This window comes from Lepidochelys kempii, chromosome 1 (genome assembly GCF_965140285.1).
Source record: "Lepidochelys kempii isolate rLepKem1 chromosome 1, rLepKem1.hap1, whole genome shotgun sequence".
NCBI lineage: Eukaryota > Metazoa > Chordata > Testudines > Cheloniidae > Lepidochelys > Lepidochelys kempii.
In genome coordinates, this window is record NC_136380.1 from 139353254 (window position 1) to 139379283 (window position 26030).

Genomic DNA, 26030 nt, shown 5'->3' on the forward strand with positions numbered 1-26030 from the left:
GCCTCTTGGCCATCTTCTTCTGTCCTCTTTACCTTTTTTTACTGCGTCCATCCTCTGTTTTTGTCCTATGTATAGTTCAACATCAAAGACAATGAAGCCAGTCACTTGCCACCTCTGATTAATTTGCATACTTCATTCCTTTTAGCTGAAGTGAAGCAAGTCTGGAGGAGGGAGATAGGCAGACATAGAAATAGTCAGACATAAAGACATTTTCAAGGTCAAGAGAGCTCTATGGAATCACTTAATCAAAAAGCCAAGACCTTACTGCACCGCTACAGTGCTCTTCAGTGACACCATCCACGTCAAAACTGGTAAGGAAACAGCAGTGTCTTTCCCTGGGAATTCATTCATTAATTCAGACATTCAGACAGATTCCAGAAATTACAGTGTATATATAACATATAATTGAGTGTAACAAAAGCCCAACTTGCAGCTAGCAGAAGAGTTCTGTTTCATGAGGTTGATGACATGAGAGGGCTATAGTTCGGTGACATTTTAGCCTCGAAAGATGAATATTTTTAAGTGATTAAAAACACAAGGCATTTTATACAGCATTTTAACCAACAACTGCAATATTAGAGTAGCTGTGAAACATTGTATTGTTTGGTAGCTAGGAAAGAGAGGGGGTTTTAAACATATATAGTATGTGTGAGAGTGTGTATCTGTGGACACGTGTGTATCCTTGCATATGCATTAGGGTTACCAGACAGCAAGTATGAAAAATCGGGACGGGGGTGGGGGGTAATAGGAGCTTATATAAGAAAAAGACCCCCAAATTGGGACTGTCCCTATAAAACTGGGACATCTGGTCACTTTAATATGCATGCACAGAATAAGGCTTACAGATACACATATGAGACCAAGATATATTTCCATCAAGTAGTTTTGGTGATAGCCACTCTTGTGACTTGTCCCTAAACGCCTCAAGATGTATCTTTGTTGTACTACATTGCTACCTAGTTCATATTTATTTTAATAATGCATAAGTTCTCTTTCTCTTTGGCATACCATCTGTTTACATTCTGTATTCCAAAATAGCTCTCTGTATCCTAGCACGGTAAGATAGGAGGTGAGATATTCAAAGCTGCCTAGGGGATTCTGTCTTTAATGGAAGATATGTGTCTAAGTCTCTTTGAAACTGCTTGGAAAAATCTCAGTCATAGCTACTAATGGGATCTTTGGTATTGGAGATTTTCTAGATTTCCATACGTTATTTCCTCCTTTTCAACACAGGCTTACGATATGTTTTATGTTACTTACACATACAATGGGTATTGCTTTGTTGCATGTAGCTCAAAGGTTACCCCAGGATGGACAAACAGGAAATACTTGAGATATCATTATTATATTGAAATATGCTTTCTTGTCTGTCGCCTTTCCTCTTTAGCTCTTCTGACTTGGATACTCCCACTCATCCATGCTCAAGAATGCTCACCCCTGCCATTCCACAATTAGCCATATTTCTCTGCATGACAGTATATTTATTTTTAACCTTCCCCCCGATTTACCCCTCCTTTGCTTATTTCAACAACAGTGACTTGAGTTTACGAAACTCCCCTTGTGGTTTCAGTATGTGCAATAAAACATGGATCACTGTATACAAAACAAAATATAAAAGACAGTGATTAGGAACAACTGAGCGGCATGAGAGACATATATTTCTCTAACCCGCTTCTCAGTTCCATCGTTGACTGACATTTGGAGAAAACAATTGGAGGTGAGAGGTGCCCATGTGCCCAACATATCAAGGTTGAAATTAGGGCAAGTCAAAGATGAGCCCAATCCCTTTAGAATATGAGGAAGGAATACAACAATAAACAAGCAATAGGTATGTTTGGGCTATTCTCCTAAGAGCTTTAAAAGTGAAAAGAATGTTTAAATCAATGAAGATCTTTACAAGGAACAGGGTAAAGATTTCAAGATTGGAATAATGTGTTCAACTGTCACCGTGGCTGCTGCATTCTGGATGACTTCCGTTCTGTGCATTGGTGACTTGCCTAGATTCATAGATTCCAATGCCGGAAGGGACCATTTTGATCATCTAGTCTGACCTTAGATATCTCACGGGCCTTTGAATTTCCCCAAAATAATTCCTAAAAGATATTTTCTAGGAATTATTTTGGGGGAAACTCAAATTAAAAATTGCAAGTGATGGAGAATCCACCACGACCCTTGGTAAATTGTTCCAATGGTAATTATCCTAAATTTATGCCTCCTCCCCTGAGCGCGCCACGTTTCCCCTCCTTCCCCGTCCCTCCCAGAGCTTGCTACAGCTGTTTGGCGGCAGCAAGTGCTGAGAGTGAGGGAGGAGCGGAGATGCGGTGTGCTGGGAGGAAGCAGAGGAAGAGGTGAGGCAGAGGTGGAGGTGAGGCGGAGGAGCGGGGCGGGGCGGGGCGGGGAGCTTGGCTGCCGGTGGGTGCAGAGCACCCACTAATTTTCCCCCGTGGGTTCTCCAGCTCCGGAGCACCCACAGAGTCGCCGCCTATGCTCCTGGAGTCTATCACTATAAGGCATGTTTTCTAATCTTTTAATCATTTTCATGGCTCTTCTCATAACCCTCTCTAATTTATCAACATTCTTGAATTGTGGAGCCCAGAAATGGACACAGTATTCAAGCAGCGGTTGCTCCAGTGCTAAGGACAGAGGTAAAATAACCTCCTTACTCCTACTCGAGATACCCCTGTTTAAGTATCCAAGGATTGCATTAGCCCTTTTGTCCACAGTGTTGCACTGGAAACTCATGTTCACCTGATTATTCACCATCACCCCCAAATCTTTTTCAGAGTAAGATTTAAAATATGAGCTGCATAATATGTGCCTTGCATGTATAACATGTACATGGAAATGGGAAATTACAATACTCATGGCTCCTTTTTCATTTCCTTCCCCGCCTTCCCTTCACTCCCCACTTCTTTTACACCAATTCCACCTTCCCCAGGGGTCAAATGCTGAGCTCCTGTTAGGCACTGGGGGCGTGGCTGAGTAAATTATAAATAAAGTGTGAGTCAGCCCAGTAGCACTAATTTATTTTGCAATTAAAGAGTGTTTACACAGTGAATGTTGGGGGCACTCTTTGATGTTCCATGAGCTACACAGTCGTGGGAATAGGAGGCATGAGTAGCCTGCATGTGAAATGCCATTCAGCCAAGTGGATCAAAGGGGAAAACAGGCCGGATGGATTCCTTAGATCTACCTCTGAGCACTTGATACATGGCCCTTGCCCATCTCACTGTCCCACTTCAGATCAGCAAAGCTGATAGGGGGGGTCCCATTTTAATCACTCCCTACATCAGTAAGCAGCAACTGACTGAATAACAACCTTGGGATATGACCCACTGGGAGGGTTGTGTTGGGGAGAGAATATCCCTGCTGCTGTTAAGGGAGAGGAGGGCCAGAGGAGGGAAGGAAAGATATTAAAAGAAATAATTGACTAGAAGCTACTTTTTAGTTGGGGGGGGGGAGTTTACAGATTGAGCTTTCCTTAGAGGCAAGGAGGGGCAGAGGAAATTAAGTGGACCTAATGCACCGGAGGTTGTATGGGTGTAACTGAGTAGAATTTGGCCTGGGATGAATGTCCTGTACAATTTGGGTGAGTTACAGTTACTGTGGGAACCTGAACTTATCAGTAAGTGGCTTTTGTGCATTGAAGGCCAGATTTTCAAAAGTGCTCAGCCCCTGACAGCTGCCGTTGCGAGACTAATGGTCAGATCTCCAGTGCAGCTCAGCGTGCTGAATCTGGTCTCAATTGTATTTTCTGGTACTGAAAAAATCTTGTGAATATCTGGTCCTAAAATTTCTAATCTTTAATGTTTCTTTTCTTTCAAAAAGGTGGAGTGGAGGCGAGAGAGAGAAACTGAATTGGTTGGCTCTGTTTAATGGTTAGCTTTTAAGTAATCCAGTCAGCTTTGAAATTCAGACCTCCTTGAGGTGAACACAGTAGGGCAGGATGAGTTCCTCCTTGGACCGCTACTGTTATTTGACTGAAGTCAGTTTTTTACAAGGCCAATTTAAAAAAGCAGCAGGCTACTACACATTGGCTTACCTTGCGACAGTTCTGTCTTTGAATTGGCAGGACGGTGAAACTTAAGTTTTCAGAAAATGGCAGAATCCAGGGAAGATTGCAGAGAGATCTGAAAAGAGGGGAATCCTAATTTTTTTCACATACTATTTTTTTCTGTCTCTAATTTCAAAGACATAAATACAGTGAAGGATTTTTGTGTGTAGGGTTCAGCGAGATACGTACAGTTTTCTTCGTGTTAATTGTCCATGCTGATTACCTTTGAAGGTCTTGATCCAAGAATAAAAATAGTTCAATGATCTGAACCCAGTTCTAGTCCTAAAGGGCTTTAGAAACGAAGTGCACCGCTTAATGTAGTACACTTGTCAGGCTTTGCTCATGGGAGGCTTAGCACTGAGCCAAAAGGGATGTTGCAAATCCTGATTTAGGTGCATTTGCCAGTAGTGTGGGAAGTTTATACAGCATGGAACAACTTCTACCCTCATTGAAACCTGGGAAACTCCAGTGTAGCCCCAAGTGTCCACATTATACTTAACTCGTAAGTACTGCTATCTTTAGCACGTTTTCTTGAGCACTAATCTTCGTCTAAGGTTTTGTCTACACTAGCACTTTTGTTGGCAGCACCTTTGTTGGTCAGGAGTGTGAAAAGACACCGCCCACCGACATAAGTTTCACCACAAAAGCGCCGGTGTGGACAGTGCTATGTTGGCAGTAGAGTGCTTCCCGCCAATATAGCTACTGTTGCTTGTTGGGGGTGGTTTAATTGTGCCGGCGTAGAGCAGCTACTCAGGAGACCTTACAGTGGTCTTGCAAGTGTACCTTGCAGCAGTACAACTGTGCCACTGTAAGGTCTGTAGTGTAGACGTAGCCTGATTCACGCAAATATTTGAGCCAAATGATCTGCATTGTCCAGTTGAAAATACCAATTAACATCAATATAACAAAGCAGAAAATAGGGGGGGAATCTCTCTGTTTCATTCTATTCAGAGGGATTTCTTCACTCCTTGAGCTGGAATTTAGAAACTCTGTGTGGTATTTTATCAATTAATTACCTATATGTTGGGTTTTTTTCCCCTCCACGAACCATGACTTTCCTTTGTCTGTTTTTCTTATGAGTATGGTCTTGTTTGTTTCCTATAAAGAAGGTTCACAATTAGGGAAGAATGTAATTTTTGTCATATGACAGTCATTAGATCAGATGGCACTTTTTCAACACTCCTAACTTCAGTTTAAATTCTTGTTGTCAATGTCACGTAAAGGAACCAAAATAAAACGAGGAAAGGGTCTTCAAAGGTTTTTTCAAAGGATTAAATATGCTTTGCTAAGAAGAAACATGTACCTTTTTTAACGTTGCTGTTTGGGGAGGGCTCTAGTTCTGAAAATGCACTGACAGCTCTTGTATATAGGGCGTTGGAGCATGGCCCCTCCAAACTACACAAGTGCGTGCAGGTGCACACAGACTGACCTCTGTGTGTGTGTAACTATATACAAATCCCAAACGCAGCAAATCTATACCAGGGTGTTCTTCTCCACTGCTCCTGCGGCGCATGTGCAGTTATGATTTCCAAGGTCTGACAGGAGACGAAACCGTGGTGATTTTCACTGGGATTTGGGGAGCTGGATTCACCATCCAAGCCATAGGCTGTGGTGGCTGTAGGTCGCTCTAACGTATTGCTCTCTAACTGCCTCCTGTAGACGGTCCCGGCACAGTCTAAAATGTACCTGGTTCACATTGGTGTCGTCCTCTTTCGAACAGGATTATGTTAGCGTGCTCTTGGTACCTTTTAGAGGGCAGCAGCAGGGTCTGCATGGGGCAGATGTTATTGTAGTGCCTAGGAGCCCCAGTCCTGGACCAGCACCCCATTGTGCTAAGCACTGCACAAACAACCATTTGTATGCGTGTAGAGATTAATTTATATGCATCTACTGTGCAAATAAACCTCTGTACAGCTACATATAGAGTATGTGTGTTATGTTTGTTACTGGTGGAATATTCTAGACCTATATAGCGGTGTCAGTAATCTGCAGTACTGAGGTCCAGAATATACAGATGTGTATGGTGTATATACACAGCCTTGGAATACACATGCACATGTACACAGACTCCTCTTTTCGGCCAGTGCTGGAGCTGCTGCTGCTGCTGCTGCTTCAGTCTCTGCTGCTGTTAGCCTCAGAGTGAATGAGAGAGGATGCAGAACCAAGTAGCTGTCGTCCATTAGACCAGTGGGGCTTACCAAGGATGTTGTGTGGTGTCTACTGGCCACATCGGGGATGGGCAACTCCCAGTACAAGCTCCAACGCTACCCAAGAAGAAAATACAAAGGTATGGGGAGTAGGGACGTCTGTGCCCTTAGTAACAAACAGCCAGGTTGAGCAGCAGGCCCTGCTTTGGGGCTGGACTGCTGCTTTGCTGCTGAATTTGTGGCTGTAGTCAAGGAGCTGCAGCTATGAGTCAGAGGTGAAATTATTTTTAGAAGGTTCCCTTTTAGTAATGTTTAGACTGAAGATCTTCAGAGTGCAGAGGAGTGTTTGCAATGTTTATGCTGTGTGCTAGCAAGCTGGCTTCCTTGCACCAGTCTTGTCTGCTGGCCGAGGGCTTTTGCTGCAGCATCCTCTTCAGCAGTTAGGTAAGGGATGTAAACGTAGTGACAAGGTGAATTATGTATGCTGGGGAATGTTATGGATGTATCTATACACTGTCCATCCCAGGTAATTACAAACTATAGAGCCCCTTGGGATGAAAATAAACCTGATTTCAGAATGGCAGTTTTGTGGCCTGATCTCCAGCAAATACAGGGTTAATAAATTCAGGTGACAGTTTTTTGTAAGACGCTACTCAGGCTTCAGCATCACTTTGGTCCTCTAGATGACCTCATCCCAGGTAGTTCCTATTCAGAATTATTTTTTGTACAGTAGTAGAGTTGGAGTCAGGTTCTGATGATGTCACATTTGGGGGAGGAGGGGGAGATAGATTGCAGTTCTAATGCAACATGGATACAGAAAACCACCAGAGAGGGCCATCTGCTTTATGAAAGAAGAGGAAAAAGGCAGAACCCAAAAGAGATTGTTTCTCTCACTATTGCTTCAAACATGAAGACTGTTTGCCTGCTTGAAATCTACCTTTAAATGGAGCTGGCTCTGTAATGTATTATGCATAATAAGGTTAGAACTATTATGATTTCTTAGGGGACAGAATATTGTAGCTTTAAAGTAGATTCTATTGGGGATACTGTACAAGACTTCAAAGAAATGAATTTGCTGTCCTGCATTGACACAAATTGGACTGGTCAGCTGCAGAACCCAGAACTCTGATGGGACTGGTTCAGTAGCCAATGCAGGGGTGAGAGGAGCAGCTTGAGCTGTTTTAGCAAGTGAATGGGAATGTGAATGGGGATAGGTGGGGGAAAGAATCAGCAGTGATGTCATTTTTAACTAATTCCTCACACAGCTGGTGAATGAAGTTAGAAGAAAAACCTGCAGTCCCAGAATGATTCTCAGCATTGACTAGAGATTCTAAATTACTGAGAATCCTCACAATGGTAATTTATTTTCACTCTTATGCAGAGCAGTTCTTGTAGTCCTTTATTTTTGGGTCAAACAAAGGCCATATTTTTTTTCTCTGTGCTGTGAGGTTTTGATTTCAGTGTTTGTCTGGTTTTCAAAATGCCTTTTTAGTTTATTTGAAGTTTTGCCTTGCTAGTAGTGGATTTTTATCTGTTGTGTGAATCCTTGTCATTGCATGCAAGAGTTTAGAATGCAGCATTTATGCTACTAGCCAGAAATGGAGATTCAGAGGTTGCCAGGCACAGAGCTCCCTGCAAAGGAAATTGTGTACTTTTCAAATCACTGGTGGAAGGGAAAGGGCTCAGGTATTTTGTCGCATTTAATGCTGATGTAAAAGGAAGGAAGACTCATTCATCTATGCAGACAACATTTGAATCTTCCTTTGGAGACTTCTGTTTTTGTTTTGAAAGCCAGTTTTTATTGGGAGGGATTTCACTGTAATGGAACGGGATGCAAAATGTGAACATAAAATGGGCTTTTCTAATGGTCTGAGAGAAGAATTTTGAATACCATGCATTAACCCTTTCATTACTGGTCCCTCCACCAGGCCCGCCCTGTTGCTGTCTTTCAGAGAAATCAGTGGAATGTTAGGCTGTCCCTCAGACATGCAGCAGCACAGACGGGTTTTTCTGCTTGCTTTTCTGCTTGGAATCTTCAGCCGCAATCAGGCTGTGTTTGGTGGTGGTTGTTTTTTTTTTTTTAATAAAAGCCATTAAGAAAATTCCATAAAGGGTAAAATAATCTGGCCAAGATGGTGGACAATTATTAAGTGATGCTGCTATTTCAAATATTTTGCTACTTGTGTAATTCTTGCAGTTTATCTTGGGTCAGTGCTTTGTTTTCATATTATTTGGTCTGAAGGCAGAGATAGCCATGCTTAAAAGTCAGCTTGGCTATGGTAATCATCGAGCGTTCCCCTCCTGTACTTCCACTCGCCAGTGGATAAGACTTGCCTGCCTTTTACTCGACAGAAGCACTGAGATTACTAATCAAACAAGGCCTGTTTCTTGCTTACTAGGAACTTGTGGCATATCTGTGATAGGTTTTAGTGCCATTCAGGTTATGATGGCAACAGTGAGTGAGAAGTTTGGGGGTTTTGGTTCAAGAATTCAGAAGACAGTGAGAAAAATTGAGAGCACAGTGTGCAATAATGCTGATTGACAAATACGATGCTGTACTTACAGAGAATATTAATGGCTGTAACGGATTGGGAAATTTGTTGCGAGCTGTGAACAAGCTTGGAATGAGGAATGTCAGGGAGGCATAAGGTTCCTTTTACAGTCTATTATGACTTAAGGTCATTTTGAACTCCTCCTCCTGCAACGTCATGGTGCACTGGGAAAGCAAATCCACTATTTCCTCCCTTCTCCCACCCCAGCTGCACCTTCAGTATGGTTCCTATGGAATGGGCAAGTCTTGAAAGCAAAAGCAGTGTTTTAAAAGTGTCACTTAAATCTCAGTCCAGTCTTCAGATTACAAGAACTCTGTTTTATCTAGGTACATGCCTCTTTGTCACTGGTATTAGAAAGTACTTATGGGGTTATTTTTAGGGGGGGAAGTGTGCACGGGATTGGTGGTGAAATGGGTGACTTGCAGTGCTGAGATAATGGGCTTGGCATATGGAGACTTCCACCTCTGTGTTGCTAGACTGAATTTGCTGCCTATGCTGGCCTGTGGATAGAGAACTTCATTCTTTAGTGATTTCAGTGTGACACCCTTCACTAGCAGAAAATTAATTCATTTAGAATAGAGAGAGAAAACTATGGGTCTGGGGTGAGCATTGCTTTATCCTGCTTAGCTGAGGGACCTGTGTGTGACTTGCAGCAACAATGCCCAAGTCCTCATACTGGCCCCCCCCAGCACGCCTCACCCCTGTTCAGAGGATTCCACCCCCCAAGATGAGCAGAGGATTCCACCCCCCAAGATGAGACCTTCCTTCTGAAACTGTCCACAGAGGCATCTGGTAATGTCAGGATGGTGGGTGGTTTTCATGAAGTGGAGACTTTCCATGTAGCTGACTGAAAAGCAGTTAGGGCCTGATCCAACCTCCATCGAAGTTTAGTAGCAGTATCTCCATGGACTTTGGACTCAATGGGCTTTGGATCTGGCCCATAGTTGGTTACCTTGTTTCTTTACTCCAGACGTTGGCTACAAACTGTTTATTGGCTCTGAAGAAGGCAGATGGCTAAACAGGACTGTGACACGTGGGAACCCTTACCTTTCTCATTGTTAACTTTGGCATGCTCTTTCTTCCTAAAATGTAACTCTTATGCTTGTTTAATTGACAAAGTTTACTTGCTGTTGTAGATAGTCCCGATTTGTATGATCCCTCCTGGAGATGGAAACCAAAAGAAAGGATTTGCTGTGTGTGTTGTTCATGTATGATCCAAATGGTATAGGTATACAGTGGAGGGGGAAGGAAAGATAAAATGTGAGTTAAAGAGGATGTTTTATGGCACACATAGGAAGTGGTGGAACCATAGAAATAGATGTCAGGGAAGACTGAGGTTCAGCCCAAGGCCTCCACAGGAAATACAGTGGCAAGGGATATGCCCACTGGTTCCAAGAAGATGAGTCTAGCTCAGTGCTGCAGAGGGCACTAAAAATAATTCAAGGTCCCTGTGAATATATCGTTGGGGGGAAAATTCCTGAGTTCAAGCCTATGCATGTGACCAAGAACCACTAAGGTCAAGCATTTAATTGCATTATACTTTGAGATAGCATTGCTGTCCAAGTAATTACCTTTTTTCCTCCTTGGACTTCAGTAGGGTGGAACTGAAGTGTTTTTGGAAGGAGAATCAGACCCCTGCTAAATTAGAAACTAGGTAATTAGTAAAAAGAAAAGGAGTACTTGTGGCACCTTAGAGACTAACCAATTTATTTGAGCATAAGCTTTTGTGAGCTACAGCTCACTTCATCGGATGCATACTGTGGAAAAATATGTGGAAAAACACAGTATGCATCCGATGAAGTGAGCTGTAGCTCACGAAAGCTTATGCTCAAATAAATTGGTTAGTCTCTAAGGTGCCACAAGTACTCCTTTTCTTTTTGTGAATACAGACTAACTAATTAGTGTGACTTATAGCTAACTACCTCCTTGTTCTTAAACCTTCTACCTTCTATTTTAGGCTATTTGTTTGAGTTTTGGAGAAATCCTTTTAACCCTCATGGCTATTTCAGTTCTTGGAAATATCTGAAGTAACTCTCCTTTCCCAGAAGTATGGCCTTGAACTAGAGGAACAGGCTTTCTGACACCAGTTCCATACTACTGCACATATGATGTGATCTTGCACCATGTGAATGGGAGCAGGATCAGACCCAACTTATCTTCATAATGGCACATGGTCTAGCCAAACAGATGATTTTGGTATACTGCATAACTTATATGGCTTCCTCTGTCTTCAGACAGCTTGTGAAGAAGATCTTAGCCCCCTTGAGTGGGTTAACAGCTGTTCTACATCCTATAAGACACCAGGCAATTGGGTGGTCATGTGTCTTTATACATAGGGCTCCATCACAGTTAAAGGAAAAGTGCTCCCATTTAGCTCATCCCCATAACAGCAAGGTTCTTAGGGTCAGAAGACCTTATTTAAAAGAAGAAACCGTGAAAGGGATTTTGGAAGTGTTTTACGCAGGATTAGCATTTGGTCATCTTGCTGAATATGCAGCCCATTGTGGCACTAACACTTTGAGATCCCATTGGAAGTGACTATAAAACAACTGCTGATTTTATTCAAGCTTGCGGGGGGAAAACAAAAGTGGCCAGAATTGACAAGTTCGCTACAATTTCCACTTTCCTCAGAAAGTATCGGACTCAAAAAATACCACACTATGAAGCATCCCAGTGCCAAAGGGCCAGGGGCTCACAGGTATCAGGTAATGAGTTTCAGCTGGTCTCAACAATTTAGTGTTCATCAACTCACTATGATCGTAATCTGTATCTAATGGGGGTCATCTAATACGTCATCGGAAAACTAATAACTTACTGATCATTAATATTCTTGTGTAATGTAGTACACAGTATTAAGAGTTATTGATGTATGCTGGAATTATGAATAACGTGTGTTTAAACCAGGCATGTTAGTGGAAGTTGGTAAACAGGTCTGCCCTAAACAAAGGAATGTGTATTTGCTTCTCTAACCAGCCCGGGCATCAGGCAGAGACAATGAAGATCCATTTACATATTGGGTAAACATAGAGATCAAGATAACAAACAGGGAAGGAGACCTTTGGTGTCTGTGCGCCAGCAGGGAAGAGAAACTTTATCTGGGCTATAAAGACGGGGTGGGAGGTCTGAACCCCAAAGGATAGCAATTGAATCAACTGATTGATTGTATACAATAGTACTGTATTTATAAAAGTATAACAGTTGTAGTGTTCTATGAAAGCCTATGACTCACTGGTGATTAATATCATTGTGAACTATATGTATTAACACTAAGGAAAAAGTGAAGTGAGCTGTAGCTCACGAAAGCTTATGCTCAAATAAATTGGTTAGTCTCTAAGGCGCCACAAGTACTCCTTTTTGCGAATACAGACTAACACGGCCGTTACTCTGAAACTATGTAAGGAATTATGGATACTCATTAATATGCTTTACAGTCTGTGACCAAACAAAGGGAGAAACAGGTCTCTCCCAGATAATAGGGAATATCACAGCTATCTATTTGTCTCCAATGAAATAAAGCAAGGTGTGACCAAAAACAATGGAAGCCCCATTTACAGTCAACTCAGCAGCAAGGCAAGAAGCCCACAGGAAGGGAAAAACAGCAGGAGGTCATCCTGCCTCTTGAAGCAAGGTAATTGAACTTTGAAAGATATAAGCAGAGACAGAAAGCCATTTTGGCATCCGTCACTAGATAGACACAAGGGGTCAGCGCTCTCACAAGCTTACAAAGATGTGTCCTTCACTTAAGGAGTGGTTGAAGTCTCTGGGAACTGAATACAGGCGAGAATCCTGCTTAGGCAAAGATCTTTCATTTCGGAAGATGAGGAAAACCAGCACCATGTACTTCTGTGAAAGGTTCTGACTGAGGGAAAGTCAGCCATGGCTGGGAAGAAGAACGACTGATGAGAGAAACCATCTTGAACAAAGCCTGTACCTTGCTAGATTGAGTTTTAGACTTTTAGATGCATATTTTCACTTTCATTTGATTGTAACCGTCTCTACTTCTATTTCTTTTACTTGTCATCACTTAACCTATGTTCTCTTGTTAATACATGTTTTATTTTTACTATAAACCAGCTCAGTCCTGAGCTTGAAGGAAGGAGTGTATTCATCACAGTTGAATTAATAAGCTGTAATGTGCTTTTGTCTCTTCGAAGAAGAAAACAAGACCTTATTATTCCTTTGAATGTTGCAGGAGAGTGCTGGTCATTGCAGAGCACATGGCCTTGGGAAAGTTCAGGACTGAGGGTGTCTTGGGGTCACCTGCTAACATTAACCAAGTCTGATAAGACCAGAATGTGTCTGTGATAACTCCTGGCAGGCTGTTGGATACAAAAGTGGTTGGATCAGAGCTGTACAGTATATAGAACATGAAGTGCATGCTGGCCACTGACTCTGTGTATGTCCCAAGCAGGGACCACCGTAGGGGAAGCATTTTGGGGCACTTAGGGTTATAATACAAGTGCTGACAGATCCTCTCACTGGTCTGAATTGCACCCTGTGACACTGTCAGTCACATTTGTATCCTATAGCTTCAGAATAGCATGCCTGTACTCCATCCGCAACTCCAGACTTCTAACTTGGAAAAATGTCACTGCTTTTTTGATTGCAAACTTAATTTGATGTCTTAATGGCATTTTCTTGCACGCCCTCCCTCTTCCACCCATAATTTTCCAACATTCTGTCCTAGCTCACCTTTCCCAATCACAGGGAGAAGGGAACTGCAGCCATGTCTGGATATGGAGCTATACATTTAAGAATTTGTACCTTAGCTATGTCATACCTGATTTTTTTTTCCTTTTGGCACAGCACAGGCAATCAAAATTTATCTTCCAAATTAAGACTGTAATTATATTTTGATAAAGATCTGGCAATTCCGTGAGAATGAAATTTTAAGGGTTGCTGGGATACAGATGACTCTGGGTTATGGGAAGGTGTTTGCATGTGGAATACTAATAGGCTCAGGTCGTTCAGCAGCCTTATCTAGACTTTTCCAATAGTGTCTGATAACACAGGCAATCAAGTGCTTGTTTCTCTGCTATTATTCTGGCAAAGTGATTAAAGATACAAGCTGTTTTTTAGGAATGAAAAGGTGACCCGCTCAACAGTAACAGCACAGATATGTCCCTCCATTTGATACACAGGGAAAGTTGAGGGATGTTGTATTAATCGCGCCCACATTATTGAGCCTGGAAAATAAGCCTCCCCTTATTTCTTTGATGTCAGTCTTTGTGTAAGTGAAAGTCAGGGGACCTGAGGATTCTGCATGGCTTCCATTTCTGGAAAACAGAGGAGCCGGCCCACATTCCCATCCCAGAGGGACCCAAATCTAGTCTGAATGAAGTCAATGGGAGGAGAACTGGGTGTCAGTTTAATTTTTTCTTTCTTTCTTCCTCCCTTCTTCCTTTGTATGTACTAACATTGTGGACTAACAACATACTTCCCTGTGCATATTGCATATCTGTACTGATGGGACCCTCGCTATAAAAGTTGGGATCTCAGATGGATGAAGTGGGCTGGAACAAGTTAATTAGCAGTTTGAAATAAGCAAATGCACAGGGAAATATTGGTGGCCTTGGGGTCACAGGAAAAGGGATCTAGGATTGTAGTGAATGGCAAATAGTGAGATTCAGCGCTGTGACAACACTGCAAAAAAGAGAACATGTGATCTAAGATGTTAAATGCTTGATAAGCCAATGCAGCTACCCACCTCAGCAAGGCAGCCACAATTTGGCCTTAACTTTTTAGTCTTGTTGAGGAAAAAAGAGGATGGTTCTGACATCTGATAATTCCATAGCAGGGAACTGTATCTGGTAGTAAATGCTAGAGCCAAGAATAGTACTTTTCAGGTTTTGATCATTGGTCTGAATGTGACCCAATCATTCCCGGCCAGTTCTTGCCATCTGATAACATTTCAGTGGCCTATTTGAAATTTGTTGTTATTATTTAATATTTATAATGTGGCAGCACCTAAAGACCTTAGCAAGGTTGGGCTCCAGTATGCGAGTTGCGGTACAAATAATACATAGACAATCCCTGCCTCAAACACATTGGTAGTCTGAGGCCAGGTCTACACAAACACATACTTTGGTGTAATTACGGCGAGAGTATGAATAAACCACACCCGGGGCAACACCTGCGGGAAGCAGCAGCCAGCACATCCCTTGGCCCACGCTGCTTCCTGCAGCCCCCATTGTTCTGGAGCGGCGAAGCGTGGCCAGTGGGAGCTGCAATCGGCTGACCCTGCAGACGCTGCAGGTAAACAAACCAGCCTGCCAGCGGATTTCCCTGATGGGCCATGTGCTAAAGGTTGCTGATCCCTGGTGTAGTGGATAGAGCACTGGACTGGGACTCAGGAGAAGTGGGTCCAATTTTGGGGTCAGCTGCACACTTTCAGTGTTACCTTTGGCAGGTCACTTAGTCTACAGGTCTTCTTCTGTAAAATGGAGATACTAGTACCTCCCTACCTCACAGGGGAGTTGCAAAGATAAAATTCATTAGTGATTGTGAGGTGTTTGGATGCTACAGTGAAGAAGGCCATATAAGCAGACAGACAAGTTGACCCAGTCTAAAATATGGAAATGCCTTTGAAACACAGTGTTGTAATTTGTATAGACAGCAGTCCCTGTGAATGCAACCTCCTACCTCCTTGCTCTCTCTTCTCTATTAATTCAATGGATATGAAACTACAAATTGAAAAAAGGTACTCAGACTTACTTTCTCATTTGATGGCTGATAGATGTGTGTGTTTGTTTTTAAGTAACTCCAGCTTTGTTCTTTGGACTGCCAGTAGGTGATGCAGTTCACCACTTGGGTCTTTTCCCACGAGGCTGCAGTAAGTTGTGTGACTCATCATTTATTTTTCTTCTTTGTGCTCTGTTGTGTCCCCATTACAGCTGCTAAATCTGGTGACTGCTTTTCACTGAGGTGTATATGTATATAAACTACACCATTCCTTTCCAATCTTTGTTCTTTTTCCAAAGTATTCTGCATGGGGCTGGAAAAAGCTCCAGATTATAACTCTCCAAAGAGGAAAATAAATCTGGAGATACGTGGTAGTCTGATTGCGAGATCCAGCTTCCAGGCAGCTCATCATGTCAGCATTGGGATAGCTGTCCAAGCAAGGAAGTGACAAAAAGGCAGCAGTTGTTCTTTTCCCTTCAGTAGTGCATAATGTCTTTGCTGCTAGCTGCTTGAAGCACTTGCCATAGAAAATCAAGTTGGGAGATGACGGGGCGAGACACAAGGATCTGGTTGTTTGTAACAACCTTGGCAGACGTGGTTTAATGAGAAAGAAAAGCAATTGATATATGGAATAGTGTTGTAGCTTTGATATATTATCTAATATGGTTCAATTTACATAACCAGATTAATAGAGACTGGAGCACAATAACTATTTTGGTCTCTTCGCCGATTTATTATTGCTGTGTGTGGCTAAGTTATCCGCTTTACTGAAACTTTGGAGGACGAGAATGTAGTTTAGTTATTGGCCTGGCTTACTAAGTTTTTAGATCCCAGATCAGTTCTAGTTCCAGACACAGTGACAAAATCTCCTCTGATTCTAAGGAATAACTTTGGTTTGAAAGTGAAAGTCCAAACACAGTGTTCATCTTCTGACAACCACAGTTTAGGAACAGACACTGTTCAGTTAGTTATACTCTCAACGGACACAGTAAAATGTTGTCATTTATATTATGCATCATGGCCCAAAGGCCTCAGGCAGAATTGTGGTCAATTGGGGTAGGTGCTATATAAATACAGAGGTAGTCATGTTCCTTGCCCAGAAGAGTTTATAACCTTAGAACAGGAAAATATTTTCTACTGCATTGAATGGAAATTTGTAATTCTGGTCCTAAATAAGATGGTCCTTTGTCTTTATGTAGTTGGTAGATACTTGTTCTATTTCCATAGACCACTATGTGACCAAGAAATATCCGTCTTTCCTATTATTATGGAGGACCTCAGGAAAGAAAATGGCTAGTACAATGCTTAGAGTGAAACTCTCATTTAACCTTTAATATGTGTCTATCAAGTATTCTATCAAAACCAGCATGACCTAGACACATTGCTGTAACTTTTATCTATAGCCAAGAAATGGATCCTGTTGGACAGTTAGATTTATGTTTAATTGGATGTCCTGGTTTAACCATGTTAGAGAGAACAAATTGCCATGCACCATTTGCAGGACCTAGACTGATATGAAGAAAAGTGAGCAGCAGCAAGTGACTCTGTTCTAAAGCGAAGAATAGACTTTCATCTCCCATCTACTTATATACCAGTGACTGATGAGAAGTCACACTGCAGCTACTAATCCAGCAATCTCTTCTCTTGTTGTTGAAGATGTATTGATTATTATATTATTGTCCTTCTGCACCAGCCTGTCCTTATTAAACATGTGTCAACAATTCCTTCTTTAGATATATAAGACAGTTAATGAAATAAAGAATGTGCAGTGCTGGCTTAAGATGGACTAATTGGAAAAAGCCCGACTTGTCCATCTTATCCAATGACAGCTGTAAGAGGATGAACATGTAGGAGCCTTGTATAGCATAAGGAGAGGGGAAGCAGAAGGTGAATGTTGAATTTAATGGGAGAGCAGAGAGCGGAACTTACAAGGAAGGAGGAGGCAGAATGAATTGGTCTGAGGAACAACTGGGGAAGCATAGAGAGAGTGTTGCGGTGCCGGACCTGAAGGGAGCAAAGAAATAGAAAGTGCAGGAGAATATAGAACGTGTGTGTTTTGGAGGGAGTGTGGGGGGAATTCAACACCGGATTCTCCAGTCTGCCAAGTTCACTTTGACTCTTATGCAGCCCATAGTGAACTTAAACTGACACTGAGAGAGTGATTCCAGAGAATTGCCCTGGCTAGTGAGGCTCTCTTCACAGGTGTAAAGCTGGCAGAGGTGACATACTCATTGTGATGGGTTAGATCACAGAAACCCCCTTGGGATTGCCAACTGATGTGCCAAGACTACTTCTGCCCCTGCTTTCCCTGCCAGCTTGGGTCTCCAGCACCCTGTCTTGCTGAGCCAGACATGCCAGTCTGCTCCAACACAGACTCAGGGTCTGAACCACGTGCCGCAAAGCTGCACAGCAACTTAAGAAGTGTTCCTGTCTTTAACACTCAGATGCTCAACTCCCACTGGGGTCCAAACCCCAAATAAATCTGTTTTACCCTGTATAAAGCTTATACAGGGTAAACTCATAAATTGTTTGCCCTCTATAACACTGAGAGAGAGAGCTATGCACAGCTGTTTCTCCCCTCCCCCCCGGTATTGGGTTAATTAGTAAGTCAAAGGTGATTTTATTAAATACTTAAAGTAGGATTTAAATGGTTCCAGGTAGTCATGGACGGAACAAAGTGAATTACCAAGCAAAATAAAATAAAACACGCAAGTCTAAGTCTAGTACAGTAATAAAACTGAATACAGATAAAACCTCACCCTCAGAGATGTTTCAATAAGTTTCTTACACAGACTGGACAGCTCAGGTGGTACCTAGGGGATTTCTCATGATGGCTGCCCCCTTTGTTCTGTTCCATCCACTTATATATCTTTTACTTAAGGCGGGAATCCTCTGTCCCTCTGGGTTCCCACCCCTCTTCTCAATGGTAAAGCACCAGGTTAATGATGAATTCCAGTTCAGGTGATGTGATCACATGTCACTGTAATATTTCATTACCCACTTGCTAGCCCACAGGTATACAGGAAGACTTACAAGTAAAACAGAGCCATCTACAGGTAATTGTCCTGGTTAATGAGCCATTAAGATTCCAAATCACCATTAATGGCCCACACTTTGCATAACTACAATAGGACCTCAGAGTTATATTTCATATTTCTAGTTTCAGATACAAGAGTGATACATTTACACAAATAGGACCACCACATTCAGTAGATTATAAACTTTGTAATGAAACCTTTCAAGAGACCTTTTGCATGAAGCATATTCCAGTCACATTATTCAGACTCATTAGCATATTTTTATAAAATCATATAGAGTTCAACGTCACACTCACTTTCTATGCCAGTTGTCCATCCCACCCTGGAATAAGGAGGAGGAGAGGCATGTCAGGAAAGAGATTATGCCAGCAGTTGAATTTAGAGTCGTCCGTCGTTGACCCCCCCACCCCCCGTGGATCTATTTCTGCCAGTACTAGGTGGCTGAGGATCAGGGACCCAAAACTGGTTCCCTGTTGCTGCCACTATCCACTGTGTGAGAGCACAGCTGAGACCTACTGGAGAATCAGGGCCCCTATTTTCTGTGTGGCATAAGCATGTGCCTAATCTGTATAGGAATTCAGTTTGATTTGTGGAAGTGGTGTAATGCAGTATACTTCAGTAGTACTCTGTAATGCAGCTCTAGAGGAGAGGACCTCTACCTTCAGGTTAAGTAGGAGGGGGCAGGCAGTGGAAGTGTTCTCAGTGAAGGGTCTTTAACTCTGGAACTCCCTCCCTATGACACCAATCTCTTAGTCCAACACAGTAGGGAATTGTTTACTTTCTTGCACTTTTCAAGGCCTTTCTGGGTATGTCTACACTGCACACTGCTCTGACTCAGGTTTGAGCCAAAGCCCCCATTCCATCCATACACAAATCAGTCTGACTTGGATCAGCAAGCACTCACAACCTTGGTCTTAGGACCTTGCTAGGAGGGTGGGTCAGAATCCAAGTCCTGGTATGCCTTGGGTCTAAGCCCTGTCATTTTGCAGCGTGGACACAGGTCAAGCCACAGACCTGAGTCAGAAGGTCTGCATAGTGCATTTTGGACGTGTTAGCATGGTTGTGAGATTCAGGTCCAGCAACTGTAAATCCAGGTTTACAATGCAATGTGGACACTCGTGCACAGGCTCGGAAACACCGAGCCCATTAGTGGGCTGAACTGGGTAACTTGGTTGAAGGAGGAGATGGATTTTATTTATATATGGCATTGAAGGAATCATTGGGATGTTATCGTTGTATGGTGTAAAAATGTACATTTGCCTAGAAGCTTCAATTGGTTCTAATTAGTTAAAAAATATACCCCAAAATGTCTGCAGCATCATGAGTTAACCGGGGGGTCAGGAGGAGCAGGTTCAGTCCTGTGCACACATCCAACTTCAGTAACATGTAGATATGCTGAATAGATTTCCTATCTGAGCTTCCTACCCTGGAGGCATCATGTTGATATCATTCCAGTCAACATTGTGCAGTGCTTTGGACATCGTTACTTGAAGTACCGTTTTTTAGAGGCATTGTTTCTGGGAATGAACTGTTCCTTTGCTCGTTGAGAGTCCCCTGGCAAGCTGGGCACTGTGGAGGGAGAGGCACAAGTTTGAGTATCCCTCAGTCATCCCATTTTTAGGTAAGGCTGAAATTTCTCCCAGTCCTGTGCCAACTTGAAGTCAGTGGGAATGGTGCCATGGGCTTCAGTCAGTGGAAGCAGGATCAAGACCTTAGAGACTAGAGGCTTGAAAGCTGTTCTGTTGTTCTGTGAGAGTTTCTAGGAATATATTTCTCTCTGTGCTACTGGTGTGATCTGTAAGCAGAGAGATTTTCCTGAAGGCTGACATTTGGTAGTATTTTTCCATCCCAAAGGTGGGTATGAAGGTGTTTACAGAGAAGGCAGACTTATGCTCACTATTGCCAAGATAGCTGATGTGTAAGACATTTCCCTTCATCCCCAGTAGGAATTGTACCTGTTCTCTTAAGAAAATGTTTCAAAGACAAAAGGAATTAGAGGAGTGATGATGGGGAGAAAAAAGGGGTAAATTAATCCCAAATTTCAGATTCAGGTGATGTTACTGTCTGCACTAAAATAATTTTCTCAGAAAATCCATTTTATTCTGTGTTATTGCATCTGTAATCCCCCCCAAAAAAACACACACACAAAAATCTCATTTCTGGATAAAATAAGTGTGTGTTAAATTTGCAAATGACAAAAACTTCAGCGTTAGTTTTGTCTAACCAGATGCCCACCAGCAATGACCTCATCCCCACTTGTGTAAGAAGATATGCTGCCATCCACAAAATATCAGTACTTTCTCCGTCAAACATACGTGAAGATAAAGTTATCGGCAAGGAAACAACCTTTTCATTGTTTTTTTCAGAATTAGCTGAGGTTTAAATTGAGCACTAAAAACTTTATTACACACAAGGCCTCTAGTCACTGGACAGCTGTTAATTGTGGAGAGATTTTGGTTTTTTATGAAAATAAATTCATCTGAAGGTTGTCTTCTTTGTTTATTGAGCATGGCAGATCTCTTTTGTGAATGATACGCTATCCATTATTTATCCAGTCCATTGACTTCAAACAGTTTTTGTGATTGGCAGAGATGCTTTAGTTCATTATGCTGCTAGAGTCTATACATCGAAAATGCCACCTTCACATAGATGGCTCAGGGAATATGAACCAGCACCTCTCCATAAGGTTTCAAATCCAGTCAAGTTTGGGAGTAACCAAACATCACTATGACCTGATAGTAGTAGTTTGGTTTTTGAAAATATTTTCTATTTGTGTTGGAGTGGCACCTCGATGCCTCGCCTGAGACTGGGAGTCCCATTGCACCCGGCACGATACAAACACAGAGCCAGAGACAGTCTCTGGCTCTGCCCCAGGGAATTTAGGATTTAAATAGAAAAGAGAGACAAAAGGTGAGAGGAGAAACTGTAGCACAAAGAGGTGACGTGATACGCCCAAAGTCACAGAGCGGGTTATTGGCAGAGCAAGGAATAGAACCTCAGGCTGTTGAGTCCAAACCAAGTGCCCTATTTGCTGGATGTGCTGCCACTCCTGAGTCATGCTGTCTCTTGTACAAAACGTATCTAACAAAAATGATAGAACAAACAGCATGTGTTAAACATCATCCTCTTGACCCCTCTGCTGGTGATTGCATCCCAACTCCTATGCTTCTGATTCTTTTCAGATTTTAAAATCTGCTGTAGGAACTCATTTTCGTGTTCTCTGTAACTCTCCTAGCACGCTTTTGGCACAACATAGATAATAAGCAGATGCCTGAAAATTGATCTGTCTGTATGAAATTAATTGGGGAGGTCTCCATCTTAACAATGTCCTTATTATAAAAATCTGTTGCCACTAGTTGCCCCCTGAGTTGGCAGGATGCAATCAAACAGATATGGAGATTGACTGTCACACACCCCTTGAGGGGTTGGGGCATAGTGGTGGGTGTTGTCTGTGCGTTAGCAGACAAAGGATTTGAGCTTCTAGAGCAGTCTGACACTTCTTACAGCACTTTTTTTTTCAAATGCTACTTTTAAAATATACGTGAAATAAACAGCGACAGAGCAGGGAATGCAGTAAAGTGGCGGGGATCAAATTAGAGCCAAACCTGAAGTCTTTACTCGGGCAAAGTTTTCACTGAAGTCAAGCAGAGCTGTGCCTAAGTAAGGACTGAACAAGGACAGCAAAGATTTGCCCCTTGGTCTTGTTTCTTCTTTTTGGACATTTCTAAGCTTGTTTGTACAGTATCTAAGACCATGCTTCATCTTTCAAGTTAGATGTCACCTATTCCAGGCTGTCTTGCTTAGCCATGATCTTTGTACTATAATAACAATATAAAGTTCTTTGTGAAGACTGTTGCCTCATTATCCATTGGTAGTCCAATAAAACTGAAGAGTTCTCACACAGCAATGACCTTCCCGAGTTTCTTTCACAGCTTCTGGTTCAGGAAAGACTATTTTGTTCCCCTGTTCCTTGTTTATGCCAACATTTCTATTTGATCTCTCAGTGGTTGTCACTAGTAAGCCAGGACCCAAAAGAAGTTATTTTCAAATTGAGAGATCAAAGGCTCTCTACTGCATGCATCCGATAAAGTGAGCTGTAGCTCACGGAAGCTTATGCTCAAATAAATCTGTTAGTCTCTAAGGTGACACAAGTCCTCCTTTTCTTTTTTTAGAGTTAGGTGGGGTTCTTGGCTCCGTCATGTAACAAAGCAAATTCATTCACTTGAAGTGTCAGCTGCAGATATCTTAAGGAAAGAATGAGGAAGGGGGATCACTCCAATTTACTGACCATAGTAGCACTTGGGAGGTCTGGGGGGAGGGGATGGAAGAGTTGCGTAGAGCTGTTCTGTTGATTTGCTTGTGTGTGTGTTTAAAAAAAAAAACACTTTAGTGGTAAACTAAGACTGGGAGAATCAGAGAAGAAGTGAGAGAGACAGGGCCTGGAGCCATCAGAAGAGCAGAGACCCAAGTACATTTGCTTATTTGCTATTAGATAAATGAAAAAAATAAATGCAGACAGCCAGCAACAACTTGGCAAAAACAATAGTTTCAAAGCATTTTGATTCAACTTCATCTGCAATGGCAGGGTATCTCCTTCATGCAAAGAGACATTGGTCTTCTATGCTTCCTGCTAACACTCCTGGTTCACCCAAGAAACCCTTCACCTATGGTGCACTATTTCTCTTGACATTCTTTGAAGTATAAAAGTCAAACATTGGTTTCTATTTGATGGCAGTATTTTAGAATTATACTTCCTATTAAGTAATTTAAATTACTATGTGTCCTTTGTTTTTGTGCTTCTCTTTCCTTTTTCTTTCCTATCTTTTTTTAACTCTGTATAGATCTTTTCCTCTGTATTTTACAGCGTGTGTTTTCCTGCAGCTTATTTTTATTAATTTTCACTAATAGTTTGAATGTTGTTTGGGGGAAGGGGGGTTACGTTCAGTGTTCCAGATCAGAAGCATCTCAAATGGCACCTTTGATGATAGTTAAGCTGTAGGCTGGGACTTTACAACCACAATTTAGCCCCTGCTATAGAAAATAAAGACAACTGTTTCAATTGTCCTAATATTTAAAATGTCTGAAAGGACTATATGTAGTTACTGAGACATACTGGACCATATTTTAAGCCATCAAGGGTACAGAGAAGCTCTGAACCAGCGATAGGTCCCAAAGGTGTCAAGACTTACCCAGGCAAAATGGTTCTGGGTACAATGGGTGGGCACATACCTAACTGGGATCTGTGATGCCTTTTGATGTTATGCAGCGCATGCTCCCCGTGTCAGCACAGCTCATGCAAGTGCAGAAGCGGGAGGGGCCATGACCTTGCCTTTGAGGCATCTAATGTTTCTTCTCTTGGTCCTTGTGTGTTGGAAGTACCAGACTGTATGGTAGGTTCTTGTACAGAGGAGAGGGCAAACAGTAGAGAGGGGAAGGCTTCTTGTGCCATCTCTCCCCACTGTTGCACCACCTTGCTAAGCCAACCAGAATCTGTCCCTAAATATATTTCATGTATAAAATATACGTGTTTTAGAAAATATATAGAAAATATCTAAAAAGGAAAAAAATGTTTTCGGGGTGAGATCTCTTCACTTATAAAAACAAAGACACTGAAATGAAAGCAAACTCCCCTGCCTAGTGTTAGATATGGTTTCAACAAGTGAAACCTCACAAGTTAACTGGCCATAGCATTGCATTCCTCCTTGCTAAACGCTACCCTCAGAATGACTCTGTGAGCTTTTATGGTCAGATTCTAGCTAACCTTCTATGAAAGGGAAGGTTGACTCCTTTTAAGGAGTATTGGGATAGGCTGTTACACTATCCTACCAAGTGTGCACCAAAATTATATTCAGCCAAAATAAAGGGGAAATATCCTAAAGGTAAATAAGGATCACAAGATACTGTACCTTTAGTTGGACCTATACATTGTTATTGTTATTTATTTGTATTGTGGTAGCACCTGGAAGCCTAAATCATGGACCAGGACTCCATTGTGCTAGTTGCTATACAAACATATAACAAAAAGATGGTCCCTGCACCATCTAAGGAGCTTAAAATCTAAGCAAATAACTTATAATATGCAATCTGTTGGGTCAGAAAGGACACCTGAAAAGGGAGCTTTGAGACCAAAAATGGATGCATTTATAACTCTTTTGTTGGGTCACTAAAATGTATCAGTTGCCTGCTACTTAGGAGAGGTTTAACAAGTGTGGTAGAGATGGCACATACTGACCCAAAGTTTACTCTCTGTTACACCCAGGCAAACCCATTAAAGTCAGTGGGGTTGACCATTATAACTAAGGAGAAGTTGACTCACTGTTTTTACAGAAAAAAAGAGATGATTGACTTTCTCATCTACCTTTGCTGTGCTTGGGAGTAGATAAAATATGCACAATAATATTTACTAAATACAGCTGAAAGAAAATGTTGCTAGCTACCTAAACTAGCCGTTAAACAGAATTTAGTGCAGCCAGCCAAGAGCGCTGAAATGGCAGATGGGGGAAAAAAGGTAAAATATGAGGCCTTATTTTTGCTTTTAACATTTGGGTGGTTGTCACTGTTCTACAGAAAGCTTTTTTTTTTTTAAGCTCCTTGTTTTTCCAAGTGCCTCAGCTTGGGAAAACTTAGGGATTTGTTTTTTCGTAAGCATACTCTATATATCTAGTGTTTGATTCACTCCAGGATCCTTATGAGCTTCTACCAGTGCAGATTTGCAGAGGGGAAGGATAGTCTAATGGTTATTGCTGTAGCCTAGGACTTGGGAGAGAGTAGAGCTGGGTGACGTTTTGGAGGAAAATAGGCCAAAAATGCAGTTTCAAAGCTATTGAAACTAGTCATGAATTCACGCCATGTGAGAACAGTTTAGACTAGATTGAAAAGGTCAAAACATTTCGGTAATGTCTAAATGAAACATTTTTGTCTTCACCAAAATGTTTTTTAAAAGCTTTTGATGCAGCCTGAAAGAAAAGGGTTTTTTATTTTTTTGGAATTGCCAACAAACCAAAAAAACTATTATTGCTTAGTGCTACGTGGGAGACCTGGGTTCAAGTCCCAGCTCTGCCACAGACTTCTTATGTAAGCTTGGGCAAGTCATTTGGCCCAGAGCCTCAACAGTATTCAAGCACCCATCTCCCATTGAAATCAGTGAGAGTGGGGAACCTAAAAGAGTGGGGATCTAGGCTTTAGCCTCTCTGTGCTGCTGTTCCTCCTCTATAAAAGGGAAATAAAAGCACTGCCTTACCTCAGTTATGAGGATCAGTATGCATTAAAGATCACAAAGTGCTCAGATTCTGTGGTGACAGAGGCCATGTACGTACCAATAGATCCAAGTGGAAAATCCATCTGGAAGGAAGGCAGGTTAGTTGTGTTGTTGGAAAGCAGCTAGTGTTACAGTATTGTTTTCTTTTTTGAGGCCAATATTTGCCCTCAGTTACTGGCTCATCCAGGCAAGCTCATCAAAGGCAATTTGGGGTTACACTAGTGCAAATAAGGAAAGCATTTGGGTTTTATATAACTTTCTTTTTATAGAGGGGATCCCTCTAATCTTTCTGTCCCTCCT

General features: G+C 42.0%; 1 protein-coding gene across 6 annotated transcripts in view; it reads left to right on the forward strand.

Moving 5' to 3' along the window:
• Positions 1–26030, forward strand: part of NHS (NHS actin remodeling regulator) — a 344832-nt gene that overhangs the window by 270277 nt on the left and 48525 nt on the right. Inside the window, exon 1 of one of the 6 annotated variants that reach the window (XM_073356235.2) lies at positions 6215–6341. The exons of the other annotated variants lie outside the window; for them this stretch is intronic. Coding sequence (XP_073212336.2) covers positions 6290–6341 — 52 coding nt within the window. The 5' untranslated portion in view covers positions 6215–6289. Of the gene's footprint in view, positions 1–6214; positions 6342–26030 lie in introns of those variants that run through there. 6 annotated transcript variants of the gene reach the window in all.